Raw genomic sequence first — 24,074 nt, forward strand, 5'->3', positions numbered from 1 at the left:
TTCAAACGGTTATTTACAAATCAGATGTTAACAAGACCTCTAAAGCAGGTCCACTGTGTCTGCTATCCTACCTTTATGGAACAACTCCTCTGCCAGTGCTGCAGTGATGCCATTGATTTCCTGGAAGAGCAAAACAAATTATATTAACTTTAAAATAACTAACAGTTGTCATTACTTGAACATGGAGCCATCACCTACAAATTAACTGAATTAACAACATTAGGTCGTGTTTGGACGATGACACAATAAGAAACACCTGAGATAAGATTTTATATAATCGTCGCTATTTTCATTAGTCTGTTACCAGACATAGTAGTTGTTTATTCTAATTGTTAACACTGTCACTGATGCACAGTGCTGGTAAATTGTTGCACTGTAAATGTTAGCCACCATCTGCCACCAGATGGAGCATTTTTGTTGACAAATACCTTAAATCTGTTAATCTAGGCCCGATCTTTTTGTTAACACTTTCATTGTTAGCTCTTTTTAAGGGGAAAGAATGAGATTACGGATACAAGCGGTGGAAACAGGCTTTCTCCGAAGGGTGGCTCGGCTCTTTTTTAGCATAGGGTGAGGAGTCCAGTCATTTGGGAAGGGCTCAGAGTAGAGCTGCTACTCCTCAGGTTCTCTAACATCTGTTAGACGTCGTCTGTGAGTAACAGCAAATAGAAAATATTTCTACGCCCATTTTACATTCAAGCTTTTTATTATATTACATTTAGATTCTGAATTACTGAATCACTTTTAATCACCTTTCAACGTTTTTCAGTTTCTTAAAAGTCCGTCTTTATTGTAACTTCTCCCCTACCATCCTTGTATTTTACTAATATTTCTTTAATTCTGTTTCTTCTACCGTAAATTGACTTGATACTAATGTTGACACAGATGCAGATCATAGGTCACACTCTATATTGATTCCTGATCTATTTTCTATGTGGGGAAAAAAAGGTCTTTGAAGTTTCTGAGTCTGAACACAAAGTGAAACGCTTGCATGTGACTGAGGTATGCAAAAACTCCACTGATATGAGTTTTACGTCACTGTTAAACAATGCAAAATGACAGAAAGATACACCAGCAATGATCTATAAACAAAAAAAGCTTGGAGCCATGCAAATGCAACCGGTTTATGATTCCCATCACTATGGCTGATCATCATTTCTTTACTGATGCTTTCACAAAAGTTTTTTTAAAAACTTCAAATAACATTAACACAAATCAACCTGCAACCATGTTTTAAAAAAGTTTGCCTGCAGACACCTGGATCTGTCAGCTGTCTTCCTTTCAAACACATTACACTTTGATGTAACCGAACATTAAACAGAAGATACAGATTCCCACTATCATTCCAAACAAAGTTATCCGCTACAGTCACATGCTGTTCACTTCAAGTCACATGAGAGGTTTTCCTGTGTGTGCTTTGCCGTGCAGGCTTCTCAAACAGTGGCCTCTTTTTGTTAATCCATTATCGCCATAATGTGATCACTGTCTCTGTCATCACAAAGCCTCAAACCACTGTGTGTGTTATACAAGACTGATCTATCAAAGAAAATTAAGTCACAGAAATTATATAATACAAAGAAACAGAATATAATAGTTATTCTTGATACATGGATTCAGTTTTATCAACTGTTCAGCCCAGCTCACTTACAGAGACCCCAGTGGTTTCTTTCAATGGGCAACTGGGCCATTCGTGTAGCATTGAGATTTTATCTACATCTAAATTTGTTGCATGATGAACTCGTGTGAAACTGTGACAAACCTAACAAAACCATCAGCTCTCTGCCTCCTGATGTTAACCTGTATAATCAGTCAGCTCAGTATGATGAGAAATGAGCCACAGAGTGAGAAATCCATGATCAGTTTTTTTTAGATGTTTTCACTCTTGGCTAAATTAAGGGCTTTGTTTTGCTGAACTCTGTATAAGGCTAATATAAAACAGGCTAGCTATCAAATCTAACAAGGTGACAGTGAACTTTGGGATTAGTTTTCAACCAAGCCTAGACGTTGAGAAAAGACCAGTTAAAGATGGTTATTCAGTATTGTTTGCTGGGATGACGCTGTGGGATTAGAACATTACCGAGGGTAATGTCTTCATCCGTAAGAAGGCTGTAAAACTGACAGTGACTCAGAGCTCGGGATGAAAGTTGCAGCCAAACTCATGACGTGATCAATTCTTACAAACACAGCATTCATTGTGCAAAACACTGTGACACGTACAAACATGATGTATTTTTTAGACTTTATCAGCACGTTTTGCAGCCCTTAAATGGAAGAATAGTCCACTTCACCATGACTTTCCTTCATAAAAGCTACTAAATAATTTCTTTGTATTATTTAGGAGAGTCCAATAAAATACACTCAGTTCAAGTTCATCAAAAGGGCTCAGTATTTTTTATTTGAAACATTGTCTGTAATTTATTGCGATTGAGGTTAAATTGTTAATAATGTTTTAAACTTTATATATATTTTATACATGATTTACATCCTCACATACTGTTATTATGAGTCTTTTTTAAATACGATGTTGTAGATTGTTTAATCAGGCCTATAACTGATGGATGGTGTCTTGTGTTTACTGTGATGAACTGCTTTGACGTTAATCTTAAATGAAGAGACTTTTTCTCAGGAGTGGGTGCCATGTGTTTGGGCTTATGTCACTTCAGGATAGTGTTTTGAAACCTGTTTCTATAATGTTATACTGAAGCTTATACGTACCGATAGCTGTAATTGTGCTGATTGTTCGAAGGGAATGCTTTTACATTCAAGAGAGATAAAAAACTGTTTTACTGTGGTATTATACTGTAATTCTTTGGCTCTATAAATTTGAAATTCTCAAAAACAGGAGCATATTTGAGAGATGAACTGATGTAAATATGTTATGGTTAAAAATAAAAATGAGATATTACTGCTACTGCTTGTAGATTCTCTGTTTAAGAAAAAAACTCTAAGCTGGAAAACTTAAGTGCAAAACATTTAACACAAAATAAGGTCAATTAATCAAGACAGCAGGACAAAACTAAATAGTTCAATAGTTCAGTCTTGCTGTGTCAACAGTTAACGTTTTGTTTCAACACGAAGTCGTATGTTGAAATAGGAAGAAAAAAAGTGTTTGACTGGTTTTGTCTGAAGAACCTGACTAGTCTGCACAAAGTCTTTATCTCAAAAGTGTCTAACAGATTTAAAATGAATGGGAACATCTAGATCTTATCAACCAGCATGACTCTCTGACCTCGTTTTCTTTGCTGTAGTGAAGACCTAACAGACCTCCACTCCAAACTGAGGTTATTCTAAATCATGAACTGCACACTTGTTTATAGGTTGTACTCACATAGAGATGAAAATGTAGGAAGTTGGTGAGCGGTGTGGGCGTGGCTTGAGGAAACTGCTGGAGAAGAGTCTGCAGGTAGAGCTCCAGCTCCTTCTGCCGCCGCTCCACCAGACTCTTTGAGTTCTTTCCCAAGATCTTCTTAGGAGGAAGCAGTCGTCTATCAACCTTTTTCTCTGCCGTAAGCTTAAGCGGAAACAAACATCAGGAGTAAAACCAGGTTTGATTTTCATAATAAAACAATCCTGCAGCCAAGAAACAAATGTTTCCTAGGTGCAGAGAGCATGAAAAGTTGTAGCTATTCTCCATTTTATATCATTGTAATTTGATAAGACTTATCAGAATGCCATTCAAACAAGAGAGAAATTGGCATAAAAAAATTTGAGGAAATTGTTAGAGATATTTTTATGAACACAATTTATAGACAGTAAATTGTCCTATTAAAAGGAGAGAAAAAAACTACAACAAGTGCTAAAGGTAGTTAGCATTGTTGTCTCACAGCAAGAAGAGCCTGGAATCTAATCCACCATCAGGGGTTAGGTTAACTGGTGATTCTAAATTGCTCATAAGTGTGAATGTGTCCATCTCTCTGTGTTAGCCCTGTGACTGTAGTTTGCTAGAGAATTCAGACTAAAAAACTGAACTGTTGATGGTGGCATAAGGCTGCTCACTGGCCCACTTTATTACCTTCTCATGGAGGTCGTAGAAATCACTATAGCGGTGCTTCACAGTCCACCTGTGCTGTCCATCCGTCACATCAATGATGTAGACCTGAAACATCAGAGAAGCATATATTAAAATCTGTGACCCAGCAGAGGATTCCTGCATATAAAAATTTTTAATCTCCACCAAAGAGGTTTGGAATTTCTGCCAAAGGAAAATCACCAAGACTATAATAAAATATTCTTGACCAATTACATTTTAAGTGGGTTTAAATTCATGAAATCGTTAAAACATTTTACCAAATAACAGAAAATTCACAGCACACTTATATGTGTTTGCTTGTTTCCAGGATCAGATGAACCCAAATGTTTCCTGAAGGAAGAACTTCAACGTACAGCTGTTGTATTTAAAATGCAGTCAGGGTGGCTATGTGGTGACTCACTAGACAAAAATGCCAGAAATCGTCAAATGTATCACACCTAAAATAAATAAAAATGTATTGAACTAGGGGGACAGTTGACACTTAATTCAAGCATTCAGGCTCTTTGTGGATTAAAAGCATCTCTTCAATTCAGAAAAACATGGCAAAAAAATATTATGTGAACAAATCACTCTCCCATATTAAGCTCCATTCAGATGAAAACGTGTGGTGACATTACTTGTTTTTAAAGCTGAGTGACCTATATTAATAATCAATTCAAAATCTGATGTTTTTTCTCTGTCCTGCTGTCTTGAGAAAGGATTTAACTTACAAGAGGCAACAGGAGCAAATCGGGTTATCAGCCACATTAAATAGCACAGAGTGTTACAACACACAGCACACTGTCATACAAGAAAGGAACAGAAAATGACTGAATCCGTAAAAGACTATCAGATTTACACATTCAAGAGGAAACACTGTAACCCAACCGAAACCGTGTGTGAAAATTAAGGCAGCAGTTAGCAGTTAGCCTGTGAGCTGCTCTTTCGGCTGCTTTTACCATGCTCTGAAGAATAAAGACATAAAGCCCGAATCCATCTCCATGTTAAGTCCAGTACAACACACCCACTGTCTGGGGAACTCAGAAATATTACTCGCTGTTTTTCCGATAGACCTGGAAGCCGGGAGAGCTACAAGCTAAGCTAACTGGTATTAAGCTAAAAAGAGCGGAGCGGAGCTTACAGTGTAGTTTTCCACCAACTCTGAGCCGACAACAGATACTTTTCTCTCCGAAACCTCCTCCGTAAACGGGACAGGCTCCATGCTGTGATCAACGAGAGCAGATTATCTATTACTGAGGAAAACGGTTGCTAAAGATGCATAGCGTTCCTTTTCAGTCAGCCGCCTCCTGCCGCCATGTTTGTTATGATGCTGAACGAAGCAGGTGACTGGCTGACAAAAAAAACTTTATTTAAAAGTTGTTTAGTTACAGTCACCTTTAAAAAAAAGTTTGCTTTTTTCTTTTCTTGATTCTTGAAAATAAATAAATAAATAAATAAATAAATAAATGATGTTATATTAAAATATGGAGATGAGCATGTGTCATTACTATAGCCACGCCTTGTTTAGTGAACTGATCACCCCGATTCGTGTTTCAGCTGCTCCCTTCAGGTTTCCCCACAGCGAATTATTTGACACACCCTATCCCCATCACCCTCCTCTGCCACACCAGCCGTCGGCATGGGCTCCTTCACATGAATCTCCTCTGTAGTCTTTCTGTTTTCCACATGCCTGCAGCTCCATCTTCAACATCCTTTGTCCAGTATATTCACTATCCCTCCTCTGCACATAATCTCAGCCTCGTCTCTCTAACTTTATCTCCAAACTGCTCAACCTGAGCTGTCCCTCTGTGGTACTCATTTCTAATCCTGTCCATTCTAGTCACTCTAACCTAACCTATCTTAAACAGCTCGTCCCCACGTATTCATGGTATGGCTCAGCAGCTTTATCCCTGTGTAGTTTCTACGGCTCTGGGGTGTGTTAAACAATCTTGTTAAAAAAAAGTCTGCTACACTCTCTGCTACACATCTCCATTTATTTTCTTGGATGGGTTACATTAAAGCTACAGCTTACATTAAAGATAAGCCTAATTTCCTTAGTTGGTTTTAAGCCACTCCATTTAACGGTCACAAGGGGTCACTGTGCTGTAGCATATTTGCAGGCTTGATGTGGTCCTCCATTGTGTTTGATTTGTTGACTAAAATTGAATTAAATACACATATTTTGAACTGGAGAGCCTGTGGTGAAAAAATGAATGAAAAAGGAATTCAACTCTAAAGGGCTCCTTATTTTTTTCAGTCAACACTAAAGATGAAATCCATCCTTTCTTCTTCTGATTAGATGACAAATCTAAAACGTCACTTAGCAGCCCTTTCACAGGTTGGCATGCTCACAATGACAGTAATCTTTACCTTGCTTACCTTCTTCATTTTCTAGGAAGACAGGCCATCATTTCCGGAACAGCATTTTAACACAATCTGTTATTAATTATTTGCACAAATATTCCCAAGATGTGGAATATATACAATACACAAGTGTTCATTCAGCAGTGCTGGCAATTACACTGTTACATGATCTGTTTAAGACAATTAACAGAAGAAGGACATACACACACTCAAAGACACCAAAAGTAACAATAACCAGGAAAACTAACTTAAAAACAAAAAACATACAGTTTTGAAGTTTTGTTTTGTTTTTGAGCAAGACTTCAGATAAGGATATGTATATTTTTTATTCTTACTAGACATTTCACTAAATTTAAATAAAGGCCTAAACTGCTGTACTAGAAACACACTGGTAGAGGGAGTACACGTTGTACGCTCCGTTTGCACGTGTATTTGCACCCGTTACTTTTGCTTGTGTTTGAACATGTTGGACCAGATGATGGCGCTGGATATCAAATTATTACCAAGGTTCTTGCAGTTCGAACAGTATATCCTGTGTTTAAAAAGTGTTTTAAAATGTCTCTTCAACCCTATCCTGCAGTAGTTGTTGACATATTACGATAAAATAACAGATTTCAACCTCAACCTCATGTTGACGCTAAATATTTTAAAAAGGTGAGTTGATCGAAAAAAGCAAGTAAAAGTCTGTGCAGAATTTGAAGAAAAAGAAGACGAATGCCTTTTCATTGTAACTATACACATGTACAAAGAGATACAGAGCATCTCCTACTCAGTGCATTTTATTTTAATCTAGTCAAAGCCTTTAAAGTTAAGCAGGGGTTTATGGCATAACTTTATCTACTTTAGAAGTGCAGAGCAAAGCAACACTTGGAGTATATGACCACCTTAAAAGTTGTTATTTAACCTCTTCAAAGCTGTCAATCTAAACCAGGCTGTCTAACTAGCTTGCATAGATTATCCTTAATTATTTTGAATAAGTTACCCATTTACAAGACTGATAATGAGTACCTTGGAGCATGTTAAGAAAAACAAGCCTGTTCCTCAGTTTTTCCACAATCATTTTCAGATCCCAGGAAAAGAAAGGACAGACAAGTTCTACCCTAGATCTAGAATTAAATAATAAATGAACTTTATTGAAAATTTGTGGGAATTAATGAAACCCAGTTGGCCCAGTCGGCCCCAAGTTTGACACCTCTGGTTTGAACCGAAGTGGTGAGACTGGTGTGCTCTCTTCGAGGAAGCCATTTTAGAGCACAAATGAATACGTACAAAGTTATTCGCTACCATTAATTACAGTGGTTTATATAGAAAACTGCTGTCCTCGGACGGATCTTTCGGTAATGCTGTGATACTCTGAACTGTTGTGGGCATGGTCCATGTACAAGGCCGTAAATAACGGCTGTCAGACTGCTACGGTGACTACTCCAGTCCGCTCCGATTGTTGTAGCTGTACGTGACCACTGTCTTTCCATGGGGAGGGGGCGGGGGAGAAGGAACAGCAGCAGCTGGGCATCAGATTTCAACTGCCAAAACTAAGGCGGACTGAACCATCACTCGGCGGGGAGGATGCTTTCTGTGTGTCACACCACATCTTTTTAACATAGCTACAGTAGCTTCATATCGGTATTTAGGTACTTTACATTGAGGTTTAGAATAAATGACCGACAACATATGTCATATTACAATGTTTCAAATGGGAAACGGAGACGCGTGAAATGACATCTCCCCCCGCCTCCTTCTACGCAAATGAAATCTTCCAGCTCCTTATAACAACACCGAGAAGACGGCAGCTCCACAGTCAGTGATGGTAAGCGCTCAGTTTGATGTTGCTACAGACTTAACTCAGAGAAAAAACACCTTAAAATCAGCGAGACGACTCTCAAAACTATTACCCCGCTCACTTCAGTTCACTAATCAGAGCTGCAAGGAGCTGATTTCACTTTCAGAAAGGGGTGAAAAAAAGAGACATTAGAGAGACAGAGAAGGGCGTTACAGAGAGCCAAGCGAGCAGACAAGCTGCTGCTGCAAGGGGAGGCAGAGGAGGCTATGCACCAGCCGAAGCCAGAGGTCAAGAAAAAAAGTGAAAAAATAGTCAAAAGGTAGACTAGGGTCATTTGTGATCTGAGCCACACATCGAGAAACGATCCTCGCATTGTTGTTGTTGAGTGAGCAACCGAGTGAGGAGGAGGATGTGAAGGAGGTGTAGCTGAGAGGCGACATCAAGAAAGGAAAGGAAACAAGGAAATGCTCTCAGAGAAGATGTGCAGGAGTATCTGCGAACACCCCAAGCTGCTGCAGGACGGGAACGAGGCTCTGCAGAGGGACGGCCGCAAGAAGCACGGCTGGTCCAAGAGCTGCAGGGGGCGCCTGCAGGGGCGGAGGATGAGCAGAGGAGGGTGGCCGAAAGGGCGCAACCACCACCACTATCACCATCATCAACATCACCACCACCATCATCATCCCCGACACCACCAGAAGCCGGCGCTGTCCCTTCGTCCCGTCAACGTGAAGGGGAAGAGGGTGAGGGGGATGCAGGCCCCCAAGAACACCAACCAGTTTTTGATGCATGAGAAGTACGAGATGCTGCACATGCGCTGTGACTCAGTGGGGAGCGATAGCGGCTGCAGCTCCGACAGCGACATGGAGCTGACGGACATGGACTCATACCTGGGCGTCCTGGAGAATGCCAGAGGAGCCCTCTTGGACAGTCCCAACCCATACGGCTCAACATCGCCTCCGGGACCGTTTGTGGTACTGCACGAGGACCCTCTGTGCATGCACGAGGGCAGCTTGCTTCTGCATGAAAGCAGTCTGCGTCTCCAAGAGGAGAGCATGCAATATTTCCCCTCTGAAGACGACCTTATGCAGAGCCAGAATTTCATGCAGAAGGACTTTGTTGAGTTCTATGACATCCTGACACCCTGAAGGGAAACTTTCAGGCGGACATTTTGTTTTCACCAAGACTGAACCTGCTCAGGTTTGTCCTGCTTTATGTTCACAGAAAGAAAAGTCTCCTTTCTTCTTCTTTTTTAACGACAGGCAGCCTTAACATCTGGAGAATTTGCTTGCAGGATGGAATGATTCAACTGGTTTCCAGCAGAAATTAACTTATTTTTTTTAAACCGAGTGTAATTTTTTTTCAATCATTCCTGCAAAGCACTGCCTCTTTGTATTTTTGAGAACCGCACTCACAATAGGTTAAATTGTCTCACTCCGCTGGTATTCTTCCAGGTTTAAAACGTAACTTTTGCGGATTCCTGTCTTAAATTGAGTTAAGACGGTTTATTTTTTCCTGTTGTTGACTGGTTAATGTGTGGTTATGTACCGTGTGTCTGGGTGCTGTAAAGTGCTTCCTTTCTGTTATTGTTGTTATACACAAAAGGAAATGGGCTGGATGGTGGGAGTGAACCCAAACAGCCAATCGGCTTCGAGCTGACTGGATTAGGCTTGAGGTGATTGGCTGATGAACATTGTCTGTGACAAAAGCATTTGGCTGTAAAGAATAAAACAAAAACCCAATAAATATCTGAATAATATAAAGCGGGCTGATTGTTTTTATGAATGCTAAGAGCCTGTAGAGGCAGTGTGTCACTGTGTCATTAGGACAGCTCGAATAAGACCCTGTAAAATAAATGGTCAGATTTGTTGTAAGAGTTCACATGAGACTGTTTGAGCGAGGAAGAGCGATTGGTGAATGAAATAAATTCATGAAATCTGCATCACAAGCATTCAAACCATTTAAACAGGACATGAGACACATTTGTCACAAATTAAAGAAAACATTATAAAATCCCGTATAAATACCCCAAAATCAAGTTCTTAGTGCAACAGTGACATACAGCTGCAGGCAAATTTATTAACACATCATAAAACAAGGTGCTAAATGCACACACATCTCTCCAGCATTTGTTTTCAAGAGTTCAAATGCGTTTTCATTGCATTACACATGAATTTCTAACCAAAGTTTGACAGCATGTAAGAGTTGAAGATAAAATCTGCCACGTTGACAGAAGTCAGTAGATAGAATCACATTTAGAGATGTTGTCTAACAAACAATTGCACTTTCTGAATGTTCACAGAGCAACAGGACATCTAAGTTCTGCAGATTATTTTTACCCCCATACAAAAGGAAAAATAAGTCACTAAATGACAGCACATTTTTTCAATAATGCTCAGAAATTTGTAGATGACACAGGAAAAGAGAAAAAGAAAACAGCAACATTACTATATTCATGTTTTCTTCCACTGTGAGGGTGAATGTTGATTTGGGTGGGTGTGTTTGGGTGGGTGTTGTGTTTGTTGGAGAGAGACGCAACTAAAAGTAAGAAAGCGCACACAGACGGGGCCCCGGGGACATCGAAGTGGGAGGGGCATCACAGAACGTGTCGGGTCCTGGATCACAGCATTCTTTATTTATTGAATTTTACTTCACCTTTTTTTGCTCTCTCCTGCCTCGGGGTTAGGGTTAGGCTGCTCCCAGACCTGAGAGAATTGTAGATCAGGTCCCTTTTTGACCAGACCCCACCTCAGCTGGTAGAGTCAGTTCAACTGGTTCTTTCTATCAAGAGTTAGTCTTCATAATGATCTGATGTGTATAGGAACCAAATTAAAGATCCTGATTTTAAAAGCGTGTGTGCACATTGCTGTTTAAGTCCATACCAAAATTTACTTTTCACATTTCCCATATAAAGGCCACTTTTGAATTTTACAGACCAGGAATGAAGCGGGAAGGAGGGAGAATCGGCGTGTTCCTGTTTATAGATCCGTTAAAGTGGATTATTTGAAGTGAAGGGAGCTGGTCACACCCACACAGCACAGCCAGGAAAGTATAAGCCTCTTTCTGTGCCATAAACTAATAATGGTAACAGGTCAAACTGCGAGGAGCAGGCAGATTCTTAACTCTTATTTGTACAGAGCAATATTCTGCTCTTCAAAGAGAGTGAGAAGCAACTACAGAAAAGGTGAACACAATACACTAGACAGCATATAAAAATAGAAAGGTCCAAATGCTTCAACTTCTTGTTTTTTTTTGTCTATTTATTTTAAATGAGATAGAGAGTAGGCAGATATTATATTGAAGTTTTTCAGTGAGAAGCAGGAAGAGACAGAATCTACAACCAAGTATTTCCATTTAAGAGTCTTATCCTTAAAAATGTGATTCTTGAAATTAACATCTGTAATGTAATACATGTTAATGAGTAATCACTCATTAACATGTATTACATTACGGATGTTATTATGGTGTTAATTTCAAGAATAGAGGCACAGATTGCGTGAACAAGACTTTTCTCCTACATTAAATGACCTCCTGGTTTACGCATGCAGCTTTCTGGAACCTATACTTATCTTCTGAAATGTCAGGGAAGCCGGTCTGGTGTCTCGTCACTCGTCACCTTCCCTACGTCAATGGTTTGGAGAACTTGGGAATGCAGTGATGTCTGCAGATCAGGTGCCAGCTGGGATAACCTAGCTGTGTGCTTACCTTTTCTGTGTCATAACTGGATTTAATTAGTTATTAAACTGAATAGTGAAGACTACTTAAGGCTAATTGTGGCCCCTGTTTAACTTATTCAGTATGTAGTTATTTTTCTTTGGGTCTTTTAAGACAAATAGTTATATTAGCTCCACTTTCAACCTCCTCTAACGTGGATTCATTCTGACTGAAGATGAAAAGGAGTGCATAAAAATACATAAAGGATGATGATTCAGAAATATGCAATGAATAAGCAACATAAAGCTATATTATAAATGCATTTAATAGTAAAGCTGCTACATTTCCAATCTGAGGACCTATGAGACAGATCCTCAAGATGAAACACAAGAGATTACAAAACATTATAAGCTGTAGACTGTAAAGTACCAAACTTTCCATTCCCAGCCAGACTAGAACAGAGCTATGAGAGGGGTCAAGGGCTTTTTATTATTGTTCTTAAAGCTTACATATGCAATAGCCTCTGCATCCTGAAAAAAAGGGCTCCCCAAGCCCTTTTTTGTTGATATTTTTTTCAGTCTGTTATGTTTTGTATGGTATATTTTATCTTCTTGACTTTTCCAATGTAGAATCGTTCCATTTTAATGAGGCTTTTGCGTAAAGCTTTTTGAGTTTTGCGGCAGATTTCATAATATGGATTAATGAAAGACAGACACTGGCGGGTGTCCAGTGTGTATCCAACCTCTCACCCTGTGTCAGCTGGGAAAGGCTCCAGTTCGCACGTGATTCTAAAAACCATAAACAAAACACAAAAAAAGGAACTTGTTTTAAGACGAGATTATTTAACATGAAGACATATTTACCCTGAGAAATCCATTTTTGTTCTGCAGCTCCAGAAGGACTCATCTGTCACTAAAAAGCTCCCTGAAATGTACAGAGTGGAAGTTTTCGAGTATTTAGAAGTTTTTTTAGTTTAACCATCTCAGTCTGACCTTTGACCTGCAGATCAGCTGACATGCACAGAATTGACACTGGGGATTGTGTTAACCAAGAGCACAAACGCAGTCAAATCGACTTGCATGTGTGTTATCTTATCGCACACAGGTTGTTCAGTGCCTTGCTCAGGGTTACAGTGGAAGGTCACAGCCTGCTTTGAATGTAATGTCTCTATTGTACCTTCAGCTCCTGTTGCTATCAGCCAGCAGCAACTTTTACCCTAACATGACTTCTTGTTGTGCAATGCTTACTCTGATTGGTTGGCTTACATAGCCAAACAGGAAGCAAATGTGAACAGTTACACACCAACGCACACATACACAAACACACACACAGGCCACAGAAAGTTGTGCTGTGGCAAATTACAAAAAGTAGATCATTACGCTGCAAACACTTCTACTGCTAGCTGTACCGATGCTAATCTGCTGACACGTACAAACACATGGATCTGTCGACACTTGTAAGAACGCTTGCTGACGCACTTCATTTCTCAACTCAAATTTTCATTAAACCTTATCTTGCTTTGACACTAATGCCAGGGCTTTACTGCCAAACTGCACCAGCTCTTTAGCTGAGAAAAGCGAACACCGTGTTTGAAAATGTTCTCAGTTTTAAGTTTCATAGTGGAACTTAACAGACAACAACACTTGTCAGATATTGAGAAGCATGAACTGTTGTGGTGAAAGGGCAGTCATCCAACAACAAGTACAGACAGAGTTACAGTATGAACGACGGTTGGAAAGATCACTGACACTCCTACATACATAAACACACATGCCCTGCAGGTATTCCTGAAATAGCAGAGGCTACATGCTGTGTGTCTGGATAAAGTTTAACACTGTGAATGATCCCCTTCTCTCTTTTATAGTCCTGAATCATGTCATTGTGTGTGAATGAAGAAGATTTGTACAAGAGTCGGGGATAGTGCTCAATTGTTCAAGTGACTCAGTGATGATCATATAACAAATCTGCAAATGAAGCATTTGAATAGAGCAGAACTAGATGAGGTATACAAAACCATGTAAGAGTATCCACCTTAAAACCACTGGGATTAATCTGCTGTTTCCACATTTTCGGCTTCCTAAATGACTACATGTTAAAACTCTTTCACTCAGTATTATCTAGAGCCTTTTGGTACTAAGCAATTACTGTATAATGTAGAAATAAAAGGAAATGAGAGGTTAAAGTTGTAGTTCGGGATATATTTCTACTCTATAATGTACCTAATGCTGCCATATACTTAGAAGTCCAGTTGCTTTTTTTCAAGCTGTCAAGACTAACACAATCTGGATGACTGAGAATCTACACAGACAATTACAACAGTCCCTTATGAAATAGTTATTTAACAACAGCACTCCAGACTAATGCAATACAGTGCAGCAGCTCTGCCATAAATTCTACTTTTACACCCTGTTGTACACTCAACAAAAATATAAATGCAACACCTTTGTTACTGCTCCCATTCCCCATGGGATGGACGTAGAGACCTAAAATTCATTCCAGATACACAATATAACCATCCCTCCCAAACAGTGGTCACAAATCAGTCCAAATGTGTGGTAGTGGGCACATCTGCCATATTGAGATAATCCATCCCACCTCACAGGTGTGCCACATCAGGATGCTGATCTGACATCATGAGTAGTGCACAGGTGTACCTCAGACTGCCCACAACAAAAGGCCACCCTGGAATGTGCAGTTTTGTCTCACAGCAAAATGCCACAGATGCCACAAGCAATGAGGGAGCGTGCAATTGGCATGCTGACAGCAGGAATGTCAACCAGATCTGTCGCCCGTGCATTGAATGTTCATTTCTCAACCATAAGCCGTCTCCACAGGCGTTTCAGAGAATATGGCAGCATATCCAACCGGCCTCACAACCGCAGACCTCGTGTAACCACACCAGCCCAGGACCTCCACATCCAGCAGGTTCACCTCCAAGATCGTCTGAGACCAGCCACCCAGACAGCTGCTGGAACAATTGGTTTGCACAACCAAACAATTTCTGCACAAACTGTCAGAAACCGTCTCAGGGACGCTCAACTGCATGCCCGTCGTCCTCATCGGGGTCTTGACCTGACTCCAGCTCATCGCCGTAACAGACTTGTGTGGGCAAATGCTCACATTCGATGGCGTCTGGCACGTTGGAGAGGTGTGCGCTTCACGGATGAATCATGGTTCACATTGTTCAGGGCAGATGGCAGCTGAGAATGTCCCAGTTCTTGCATGGCCAGCATACTCACCGGACATGTCACCCGTTGAGCATGTTCGGGATGTGCTTGACCGGCGTATACGACAGCGTGTACCAGTTCCCACGAATATCCAACAACCTCGCACAGCCATTGAAGTGGAGTGGACCAACATTCCACAGGCCACAATTGACAATCTGATAGACTCCATGCGACGATGTGTTGCACTGCATGAGGCAAATGGTGGTCACACCAGATACTGACCGGTACTGGGTCCCCAGACCCCCATTAGCGCAAAAAACTGCACATTCCAGGGTGGCCTTTTGTTGTGGGCAGTCTGAGGTACACCTGTGCACTACTCATGATGTCAGATCAGCATCCTGATGTGGCACACCTGTGAGGTGGGATGGATTATCTCAATATGGCAGATGTGCCCACTACCACACATTTGGACTGATTTGTGACCACTGTTTGGGAGGGATGGTTATATTGTGTATCTGGAATGAATTTTAGGTCTCTACGTCCATCCCATGGGGAATGGGAGCAGTAACAAAGGTGTTGCGTTTATATTTTTGTTGAGTGTATTAATGTGAGAGCTACATGGGTAGTACATGTGCAGTACTGGGTAAAAGTCTTGGGCTACCCCTCATTTATTGAAACAGATTTGTTGAAACATCTACAAACATAAATGGAAAAGGAAAAACAGCCTTTTTTGGAATTTCTTTAAGTATTTTTCAGGAATAGTTTATGCTGGAAAATGAAGCTGTTGCCAAAAACATGCTTTCCAACATGATCCCCAACAACCGTGGCTGAAATGCAGCTCCAAACCGCGTTTCACAGGGCTGTAGACAGTGTTGTACCTCTCTCTGACGTCCTCTGTACATACGTTGGTTTCTTTTGGCCTGACACTTCTTTTGTCTTCAAATTGTCCAGTTTTCTGAAATTTTTTAAAGTAAAAGTTAAGACGTGAAGTTTGGTGCAAAAATAAGTTTGGAGCCAGTTCATGTCGGGTCACGTGGATGCAGTTTTTAATTGAACCATAAGGATTTAGAGGTAAACATACCACAATATTTCAGTCCATGTGACAATGAACAATCACCCATCTAAACATATATACTAAATATATGAAGTGTATAAAGTATAAAGTACAATTCATAATAACTATAATAGTGTATCATACCATAAATGGTAAGAAGTCACAGCCAGAAAACAGCAAGCCACTGAATATCATTCCTCAACATTTTGTACACATATGTAAAATATATAAAACAATTCTTGAGAATAAACACAGCTTATCCTAAAAGAACGTTGGGCTGGCTTTACTGCATTTTGGTCCTCTTGATTACATTAATAGAGTGGACACCATTTTTCGCCGCAACTTTTCTTACCATTTTGTCTGTGTCAAGGTTGTATTTTTTCCCCTCTGTCTTAGTCTTAACGATTTCCCCAAAATATCATTTTTCTTTTAACGCCATGAGTAGAACCAGAGAAGTTAAAATAGAGTCTTCAGTGTCCTTTATTTAGGTCTTTGTATGCTATTCTACTTTCTCCTGCTTCTCCACTATGTTCTGGATCCAAATATTGTACTTTGTACTCCTTACGTCATATTTTTAAAGCTTTAGTTACTTCAATAAAGCTACTCAGCAGTGTAAAAGTAATTAAAATCATCTCCAGTTGTAATATGAAATTGATATTAATGAATCAATAATTAGGATCTAATATGATACTAATGTACTTTATGCTTGTCTGCATTATGACTACTTACTTACTTTATGTGCATCCAGAACCTTTTGATGCCAAAACGTCTGACTTTCAGTAAGTGAAGGGTCTAAGCACTTCACTTAGTTAATAATGTCTTCTCACTTCCTTTCTAAGCTGTATGTGGGGTAGCACCTTGTCATTGTTTCCCTGATGTCATCCTATTGAAAAAATCCTGGAGACACCTCTGACTGCATGGACAGAAAGACTAAAAAAAAAAAAAAACAAGCATTCATCACGTTCTCGCTTCCTTTTGTTTCTTTTCTCTCTCTCTACTATCAAATTTAAAAAACAGAACTTATAATAATTATCAGTCTCTTGTTATAAAAGGCACCATGTTATCACAACCATGGTTTACTCACACACAGTCTAAAACCTGCAGTAATACAACAGGACGTGTTTATTCTTTGGGACTTCTTTTGTGTTGTTTAACTCTTGTCCAGCTTTCTCAGCTCCTTCTAATCTAAGATTGATAGCCAACATTTAAAACCACTCTATTAGAGAAAACAAGGATCTCTAATGCTGTTTTGAAACTTTCTGAAAAAAACAGGGTAAAGGGTAAATCCAGATGGAAAATGTGATCTTTGTAGGTTTTTTCTCTGAGGTTTAAACTGATACTAATGCTGAAGATGAAATCACTGTCACGTTTCACAACCTCTGCCAGAAAAACAAAATGAGCTGTCTTTTTTTTCCTCTACCAAAACTTTTAACCAATCAGAAAATAACCTCAGTCATTGCGGTTGGTTTTCATACCAAACGCCCTGGAAGAAACCTCCATTAGCTCAGTGTATGTGTTTGTGTGGGGGGGTGGTTGAGGAGGGGGTGTATGTGTTGTGAATAGATGGATCTCAGGAGGGAGGAGAAGAAGGAGGAGTGGATGGAGCTGGATGTTAACCTTAGTTTGGAGTGGAAAAGTACAGCTGTCTGCTGTGGAGGTGGAGACTTTCCTGCTGAGTGCACACACAAGAGCCAATCGGCACACAGAAAAACACACTGCCTGACAGCAATGCCAAACTACCAGCGAGGTTGTGAGTTTGTGTTTTTAAAGAGAAGCTTTAGTTTCCAAATTTGAACTGCAAAGTGAAATGGTATATACTGGGAAAAAAGTTATATATTCATGGAAACAGTCATGAAGATGTTGATTCAAGGAATGGTGCTTTCCTTGGGTGGCAGGAATAATTGGAACAAAAGGAATTCCCAAACAAGATCATTCACGTGAATGCCAAATCAAGTTTCAACAACTCAGACAGCAGAAAGGGAAATTTTTGGTGCATGGCCTGCTGAATGTGCATAACCATCGTGCGCAAAAGTAAATGTCTGAATAATAGTATCGGTGATCGTGGCTCAAGAGTTGGGAGTTCGCCTTGTAATCGGAAGGTTGCCGGTTCGAGCCCCGGCTTGGACAGTCTCGGTTGTTGTGTCCTTGGGCAAGACACTTCACCCGTTGCCTACTGGTGGTGGTCAGAGGGCCTGGTGGCGCCAGTGTCCGGCAGCCTCGCCTCTGTCAGTGTGCCCCAGGGTGGCTGTGGCTGCAATGTAGCTTGCCATCACCAGTGTGTATGAATGGGTGGGTGACTGGATGTGTAAAGCGCTTTGGGGTCCTTAGGGACTAGTAAAGCGCTATACAAATACAGGCCATTTACCATAGTAGTAAAGTTTTGATTAATATGGTTGTAATTGAATTTAAAATCCTTATCCTCACATATAAGGTCTTAGATAATCAGGCCCCATCGTATCTTAATGGCCTTGTAGTACCATATCACCCTATTAGAGCACTTCGCTCTCACACAGCAGGCTTACTTGTTGTTCCTGGAGTATTTAAAAGTAGAATGGGAGGGAGAGCCTTCAGTTTTCAGGCCCCTCTTCTGTGGAACCAGCTTCCAGTTTGGATTCGGGGGACAGACACTATCTCTACTTTTAAGATTAGGCTTAAGACTTTCCTTTTTTATAAAGCATATAGTTAGGGCTGGATCAGGTGACCCGGAACCCCCCCCCCCCCCCCCCCCCCGCCCTTAGTTATGCTCCAATAGGCTTAGGCTGCTGGGGGCTTCTTATATAACACTTCTTCTTCACTCACCTTTTTTTAGAGGTGATATATAAATCAAACTGACTTGATATGAACTGAAATAATACATTATGCATATTGATATGACTTGTCTATGCAGAATCACCGAGAGGTGGGAAAAGTTATTGTTAAGCATTAACCTCTGTAATTGTCAAATCACCGGCAGCCCATGTAGGGTTAGAGTTTAGACGGTTAGACTCCACCCATGTTTGGAGCACCCAAATGAAAAAACTTGTGTATGAGACTTCCTATGAAAGGTCACATCTCCTAGTTTCTGAAAACGTGTCTATTTCACAGATGGCTGCAACAAACAACAATCAATCCAACACTAATCCTAACAAGTTTCCAGTGACCTGGTGAATGTTAAGATATTAATCCATATTAAAAAGTCAGGTAAAACTGCTATCATTGCAATTATAAATTGTGATTTTTCACTGTGTTGCTCATCAAAGTGATGAGCTGTAGTCAATAGGGTTGCAGTGACTTGAAATGTTTAAAAAAAGCTGATAACGGATATTCACATAGAAACCCCAGAAGTTTTTCTAAATACACATAAAATCATCCAAATCCCAAATTACATTGGAGAATACAATTTAAATGTGAGCAAGGTGAGATTTGACCCCCAGGCTTTGAGTTCTACACATAAGGTATGTTGTATATATGTCATTTTGGTGCACTGAGAGGTTTTACTGCTGGCATTCATGGGTTTAACATGTGTATAAACAAGAGATTTCAAAACAGCATTGCGGTTTTACAGGGAGTTACAAGTTTACTGCAACTTCTTGAAGTCTCATTATGAGGTTGCCACAGAGGAGGTGCTCTAGGGAAACATTGTACACTGATTTAAATAGTACCACTGCACAGTTACTTCCCTAAAACCAACTGTTGCTACATTTGTGCATGTGTAAAGATGAAACAAATGTGTAGAGATGTCTTCAAGTGTTCATTTTACGTTGGAGAGTTGGGCTACCTGCTCCTCCTCGTTCCAGTCTTCATGCTACATAACCTCACCCTCCTAACTAAATGCCAAACCCTTACTAGTTTGTCTTTGCTTTTCAAAATGTCCTGGCTCCCGTAGCCTAAAACCTCAGCTTGGTCCTCACACAGATAGCTGTGCAAGTACAAACACACTCACACAGAAGAGCTCAGATGAAGGAGAGCTAGAGGGAGGAGGGGTGAGTTGTTATTCTGGAAGCATGAGCTCAAGCTTCTTCTCTTTAGCCTATGGTGAATGTGTCACAGGGCTGACAATCCTCTCAAACTCAGAGAAAAACGCAGACACAAAGTTGTCCCAGTCATTTCAGGCTGTTAATGTTAATTTCTTTGAGTCTAACCACCTTAAGCCAGATATTCACAGTTAAAACTAATGATTCATTTTGTGGGGATGTGCTTTTTATCTTCCCAGCGTGAGTAAGACAAACACACAGATTAAACTGAGAGAGTAAGATCAATGTTGGGTAGACAGGAAGAGAAGAGAGCTTCTGTGGTAGTGAGAATAATTGGTGCTGATTGGCTGGTTGCTGTGCTGCTGTGTTGTTATTTCATCCATTTTCTAAATGAACCCTGGTATGTGGATGTGGCTTGTTTCAGCAGATAAAGGACACAGCACCCCCTGCTGGTTGGACCTTTAATGATTTTCATGAGCTTCATGAAGATCTTATAACAACACACAGCTTCTGTCTGAAGAGCAGAGTTTCTAAAATTATTATAAGATAAGAATACTGTGATCAGTGAAGAGTGAAAGAGATACAAGCTGAACATCCTAGCTGGGAAATCTAAACTTCTTCTCCAAAGAAAAAAGTCCAGAATAACATCAGCAAAATTAAATATGACAAAAGATTCAAAAAACTGGTTGATGCTCATATCTGCTTTTCAAGTCACACGTCTGACTTAGAGTCCCTGGTCAGGAACTACAGGTCCACAGTCTCCACAATCAAGCCCAACAAGTCCACAGTGCAGTTAAGCAAACAAGTTCAGAACAAGTCTAAATGCTCCAAAATCACAGGTCAAATTGCAGTTATGAGGTTATTAATTCTAATTTAAGGCAAAATCCAAATTCAGGACCATACTTATGTCTCACAGAGTCCTAAATGGCCATATATCAGAGTGGAACACAGGGGTGTAGCTAGGAGTCAGTGATGTCGAGCTGTTAGTTTTATTTTAAGTAATAAATAAGCACGTTGTGCTCATATGCACTCAAGAGGATGCACAACGAAGTAACACACATACTAAAAAAATAACCCCAAATCACACATTTTAGTAGTTAAATCCAGTTAATATTTACAAAAGGTCACCAGAGACATCCCAACTGGGTTGCTGTTTTAGGTATGCGTGATGTGTTGGCTTAATTTCTTCAATTAATAGCAAAGAAAACGTGACCCAGTCACCTTTAATTTGCTTTAGGCCTGCGGACAGCGTAATAAAGATGCTGCAGCAGCTAAGAGGACAGAAACAGTTCATACTAAAACATCACATTCCGCATGTAAAGTATATAATAAACATACGGTAACTCTGAGACCTGCGCGTAGTGACAATGCGCAGCTAATGTCCAGCTGTGATGAAAGGGTGTCACGTCCCAGCTGACGAGCTCAACAACAACAAAAGCACCAACGAGCATTTAGCGACAAGTCTGGCACGTAGTACATGCACGTGCTCACAGAGTACAACACGCACGTGGAAGTGAAAAAGAAGCCTGTCATTGGCTGACTGGTGCTGGCGGAGCCGCCCACTTTCACGTCGTCACACAATCATGCCGTTTGACGGCCAACGAGAGCTCGCGCTCAGTGTGGACCGAAGGAGATCCACGCTGCTGCTATATGGCAAGCCATTAGCGCCAAATATCGCCCCTTTTCTAACCCGTTTAATTATTCAAAACGCCGAAAAAAACGGCGTTTGTCCCGACAGAACTCACATGGCGCAAGAACGCACCATCCGAGTGGCAGAAAAAAAGGCGTTTTTATTTGTCTCTGAACGCCGCTTTTTACGTCACACGACAGAAAACGCTGTTCAAAGATGCATAAAAACGGCGTTTTTAACGGCGTTCTGTGTCAGCTGTAACAGCGTTTAAAACTGTGTTTTATTGAAATTATGCATTGTTCCCTTATCCAATTTCTTTTAACTCATTTCACCCAATCAAAGAAGAAGTGCAGACCACGCTAATTCATCACAGATTCACCTTGCAGCTAAGTGATTGCCTATTCGGTCCCAGTGCTTGTTACCCACTATGCATTTTGATATGTTTAAAGCATGATCAAACAAGCAATGGCAGTGTTTGTGAACAACAGATAGTGTAACCCTGGGCACACCGCTGTGAAAGAATAACTCTGCAGCAGATACATTGGGCTGCAAGCCGTTAGCGTGTGTCGAGGCATCCTGTGACTTTTTCCACTCTGGTCAGCAGACTGCAAACGCAATCTCCGAGAGCCCTTTTTTAATATCAGGGGACTTTAATCACACATCAGTGGACTCGACACGGCCCACCTTCACCCAGTATGTGACCTGGCCCACACAGATGGTCGGAGGAAAGCGGGGAGGCTCTTAAAGATTCTTTTGATTCTATTGTGGGGGAGGACGTTGACAGCGTTGTGACCTGTGTTGCGGGCTACATTAACTTCTGTGTGGATAACACGGTCTGCTATAACAGAGTATTTTATTCTTGTTGTATAGTATTGTATTATATTTACCTGAGCCTATTGTGTTTTTCCTAATGTTTACTGCTGTTAAACTTGTACTTTTTGCCATGACCTAAAAATCTCTCACGTGCGGGACTAATAAAGGCTTATCTTATTGTTTATTCTGTCCTGTTTTGGTTTATGAGTAATGTAGTATCCTTTCCTTCCTGTATCCTTTGGGGCAACAGACCTTAGTCACACTTTTAGAGAAGTACCTGGTGAGGTGGATTGAGAGGAATATCCATGATGCATGGCAGTTTGTTCACTCACACTTCCTCTCCACCACAGCTTCCCAAGCGCAGCCAATCACAGAGCTTGCTCTCCTGATCCAAGAAGAACACATCAAAGTGCACTGCACTCACCTGAACTGACAGAACATCTGTCATTAACCTTATGGTGCACACACAAGCTTGCTCACAAAAACAGCCTGCCCATCCACTTCTTGTGTACAGCCTCTGTTTTGATCTTCCAGTTCAGCAAATGTATATATGTGGGTGTCCAGGTATTTGTACTCCTCCACCACATCGTATCAGCGAGTTCAGTATCTTATACTTTTGTCAAGATAATGCACACTGCAGCCGATTTGTATCTACAGTTATCAGAAAGAAGCCATAACCAAGTTACATGGATTCTTTTTTTATAACTTCATGTCATACAGGTAAACTAGTTATGTTATGTGCAACGCTGTCATGTGCCACTCTCTGGTTTTATGTTTCAAATTCGTGTAAGACATCCAGAGTACTCTGATGACATTGACAAGGACATCTCCAGTTTACATGGGAAACAATTATTTCATGTTCTTGAGATTACTTATTTACATCACTTTTCAGAAAACGTACATACAGGTCTGATTCAAAACTGCATATCTATTTTTTTTAATGCATGTTGAAAGGGCAAAAATATTCCCGAGATACTGTTAACATTATTAAAATTGAAGGCTATTATACAGTGGTATTACTTTAAACTGAGTAAAACGGTATTTTGATAAAAGTTAAGGTCTCTGTTTGTTTCAGAAAAAGCTGCTTTTATTATTTATTTATTTACATGCCCTCCGCGGACCATCTCTGCACTGCGATGACTGATTAGTGGCTCCCTGCACACTAAGGGCTGCACACAGGGACAAGGCGCACTAGGTTACAATCAGATCTTCCCTGGGCAGAGAGAGGTCATGAACTGTATGCCACTTTTTCATTGGCATACATTAAGTACAATGTTTTATTGCCCACGGTGGGGCAGGTCACATACTGGGTGAAGGTGGGCAGTGTGGAGTCCAGCGAGACATGATTAAAGTCCCCTGATATCAGAAGAAGAGCTCTCTGAGATTGCATTTGGAGTCTGCGGACCACAGAGAGTCACAGGCTGCCTCCACGGATGCTAACGGCTAATAGCTCAATGTCTCTGCTGCAGAGTTGTTCTTTCACAGCGATGTGCCCAGGGGTACCACAACTGTCTTTAACAAACACTGCCAGTCCCCCTCCTTTCCTTTCACCGCTGTCTCTTGTCTTGTCCGCCCGCAGCTGGAACCCGGGCAGCCTACTCACAGAGGGAGTACTGCCACTGTGACCGGGTTAGCGTCATTAGCTCTTCAATC

At 40.7% G+C, this 24,074-nt stretch overlaps 2 protein-coding genes across 3 annotated transcripts in view; one reads left to right on the plus strand and one right to left on the minus strand.

Annotated features, from left to right (window-relative positions):
* nisch (nischarin) overlaps positions 1–5,651 on the minus strand; it is a 28,189-nt gene extending 22,538 nt beyond the window's left edge. For both annotated transcript variants that reach the window (XM_085274740.1, XM_085274738.1), the window contains exons 1-4: positions 5,151–5,651; positions 4,013–4,096; positions 3,329–3,511; positions 72–120 (exon numbers count right to left, since the gene is read on the minus strand). In XM_085274740.1, the coding sequence (XP_085130866.1) occupies positions 72–120; positions 3,329–3,511; positions 4,013–4,096; positions 5,151–5,231 (397 nt within the window). In that variant the 5' untranslated portion in view covers positions 5,232–5,651. The remainder of the gene's footprint in view (positions 1–71; positions 121–3,328; positions 3,512–4,012; positions 4,097–5,150) is intronic.
* A 2,498-nt stretch (positions 5,652–8,149) lies between these two features.
* Positions 8,150–9,913, plus strand: LOC146574797 (uncharacterized). The gene has a single exon (XM_085274741.1). The coding sequence runs from the start codon at positions 8,618–8,620 to the stop codon at positions 9,296–9,298; it is 681 nt and encodes a 226-aa protein (XP_085130867.1). The 5' UTR covers positions 8,150–8,617; the 3' UTR covers positions 9,299–9,913.
* Positions 9,914–24,074: the final 14,161 nt, after the last annotated feature.

Source organism: Mchenga conophoros, linkage group LG5, assembly GCF_057382185.1.
Source record: "Mchenga conophoros isolate Kocher_MC1m ecotype Shallow Benthic linkage group LG5, M_conophoros_male_GT1.1, whole genome shotgun sequence".
NCBI classification, from domain to species: Eukaryota; Metazoa; Chordata; class Actinopteri; order Cichliformes; family Cichlidae; genus Mchenga; species Mchenga conophoros.

Bases quoted from the DNA above. Each gene is read 5' to 3' on its own strand.
- LOC146574797 (XM_085274741.1), top strand. From the start codon at position 8,618: ATGCTCTCAGAGAAGATGTGCAGGAGTATCTGCGAACACCCCAAGCTG.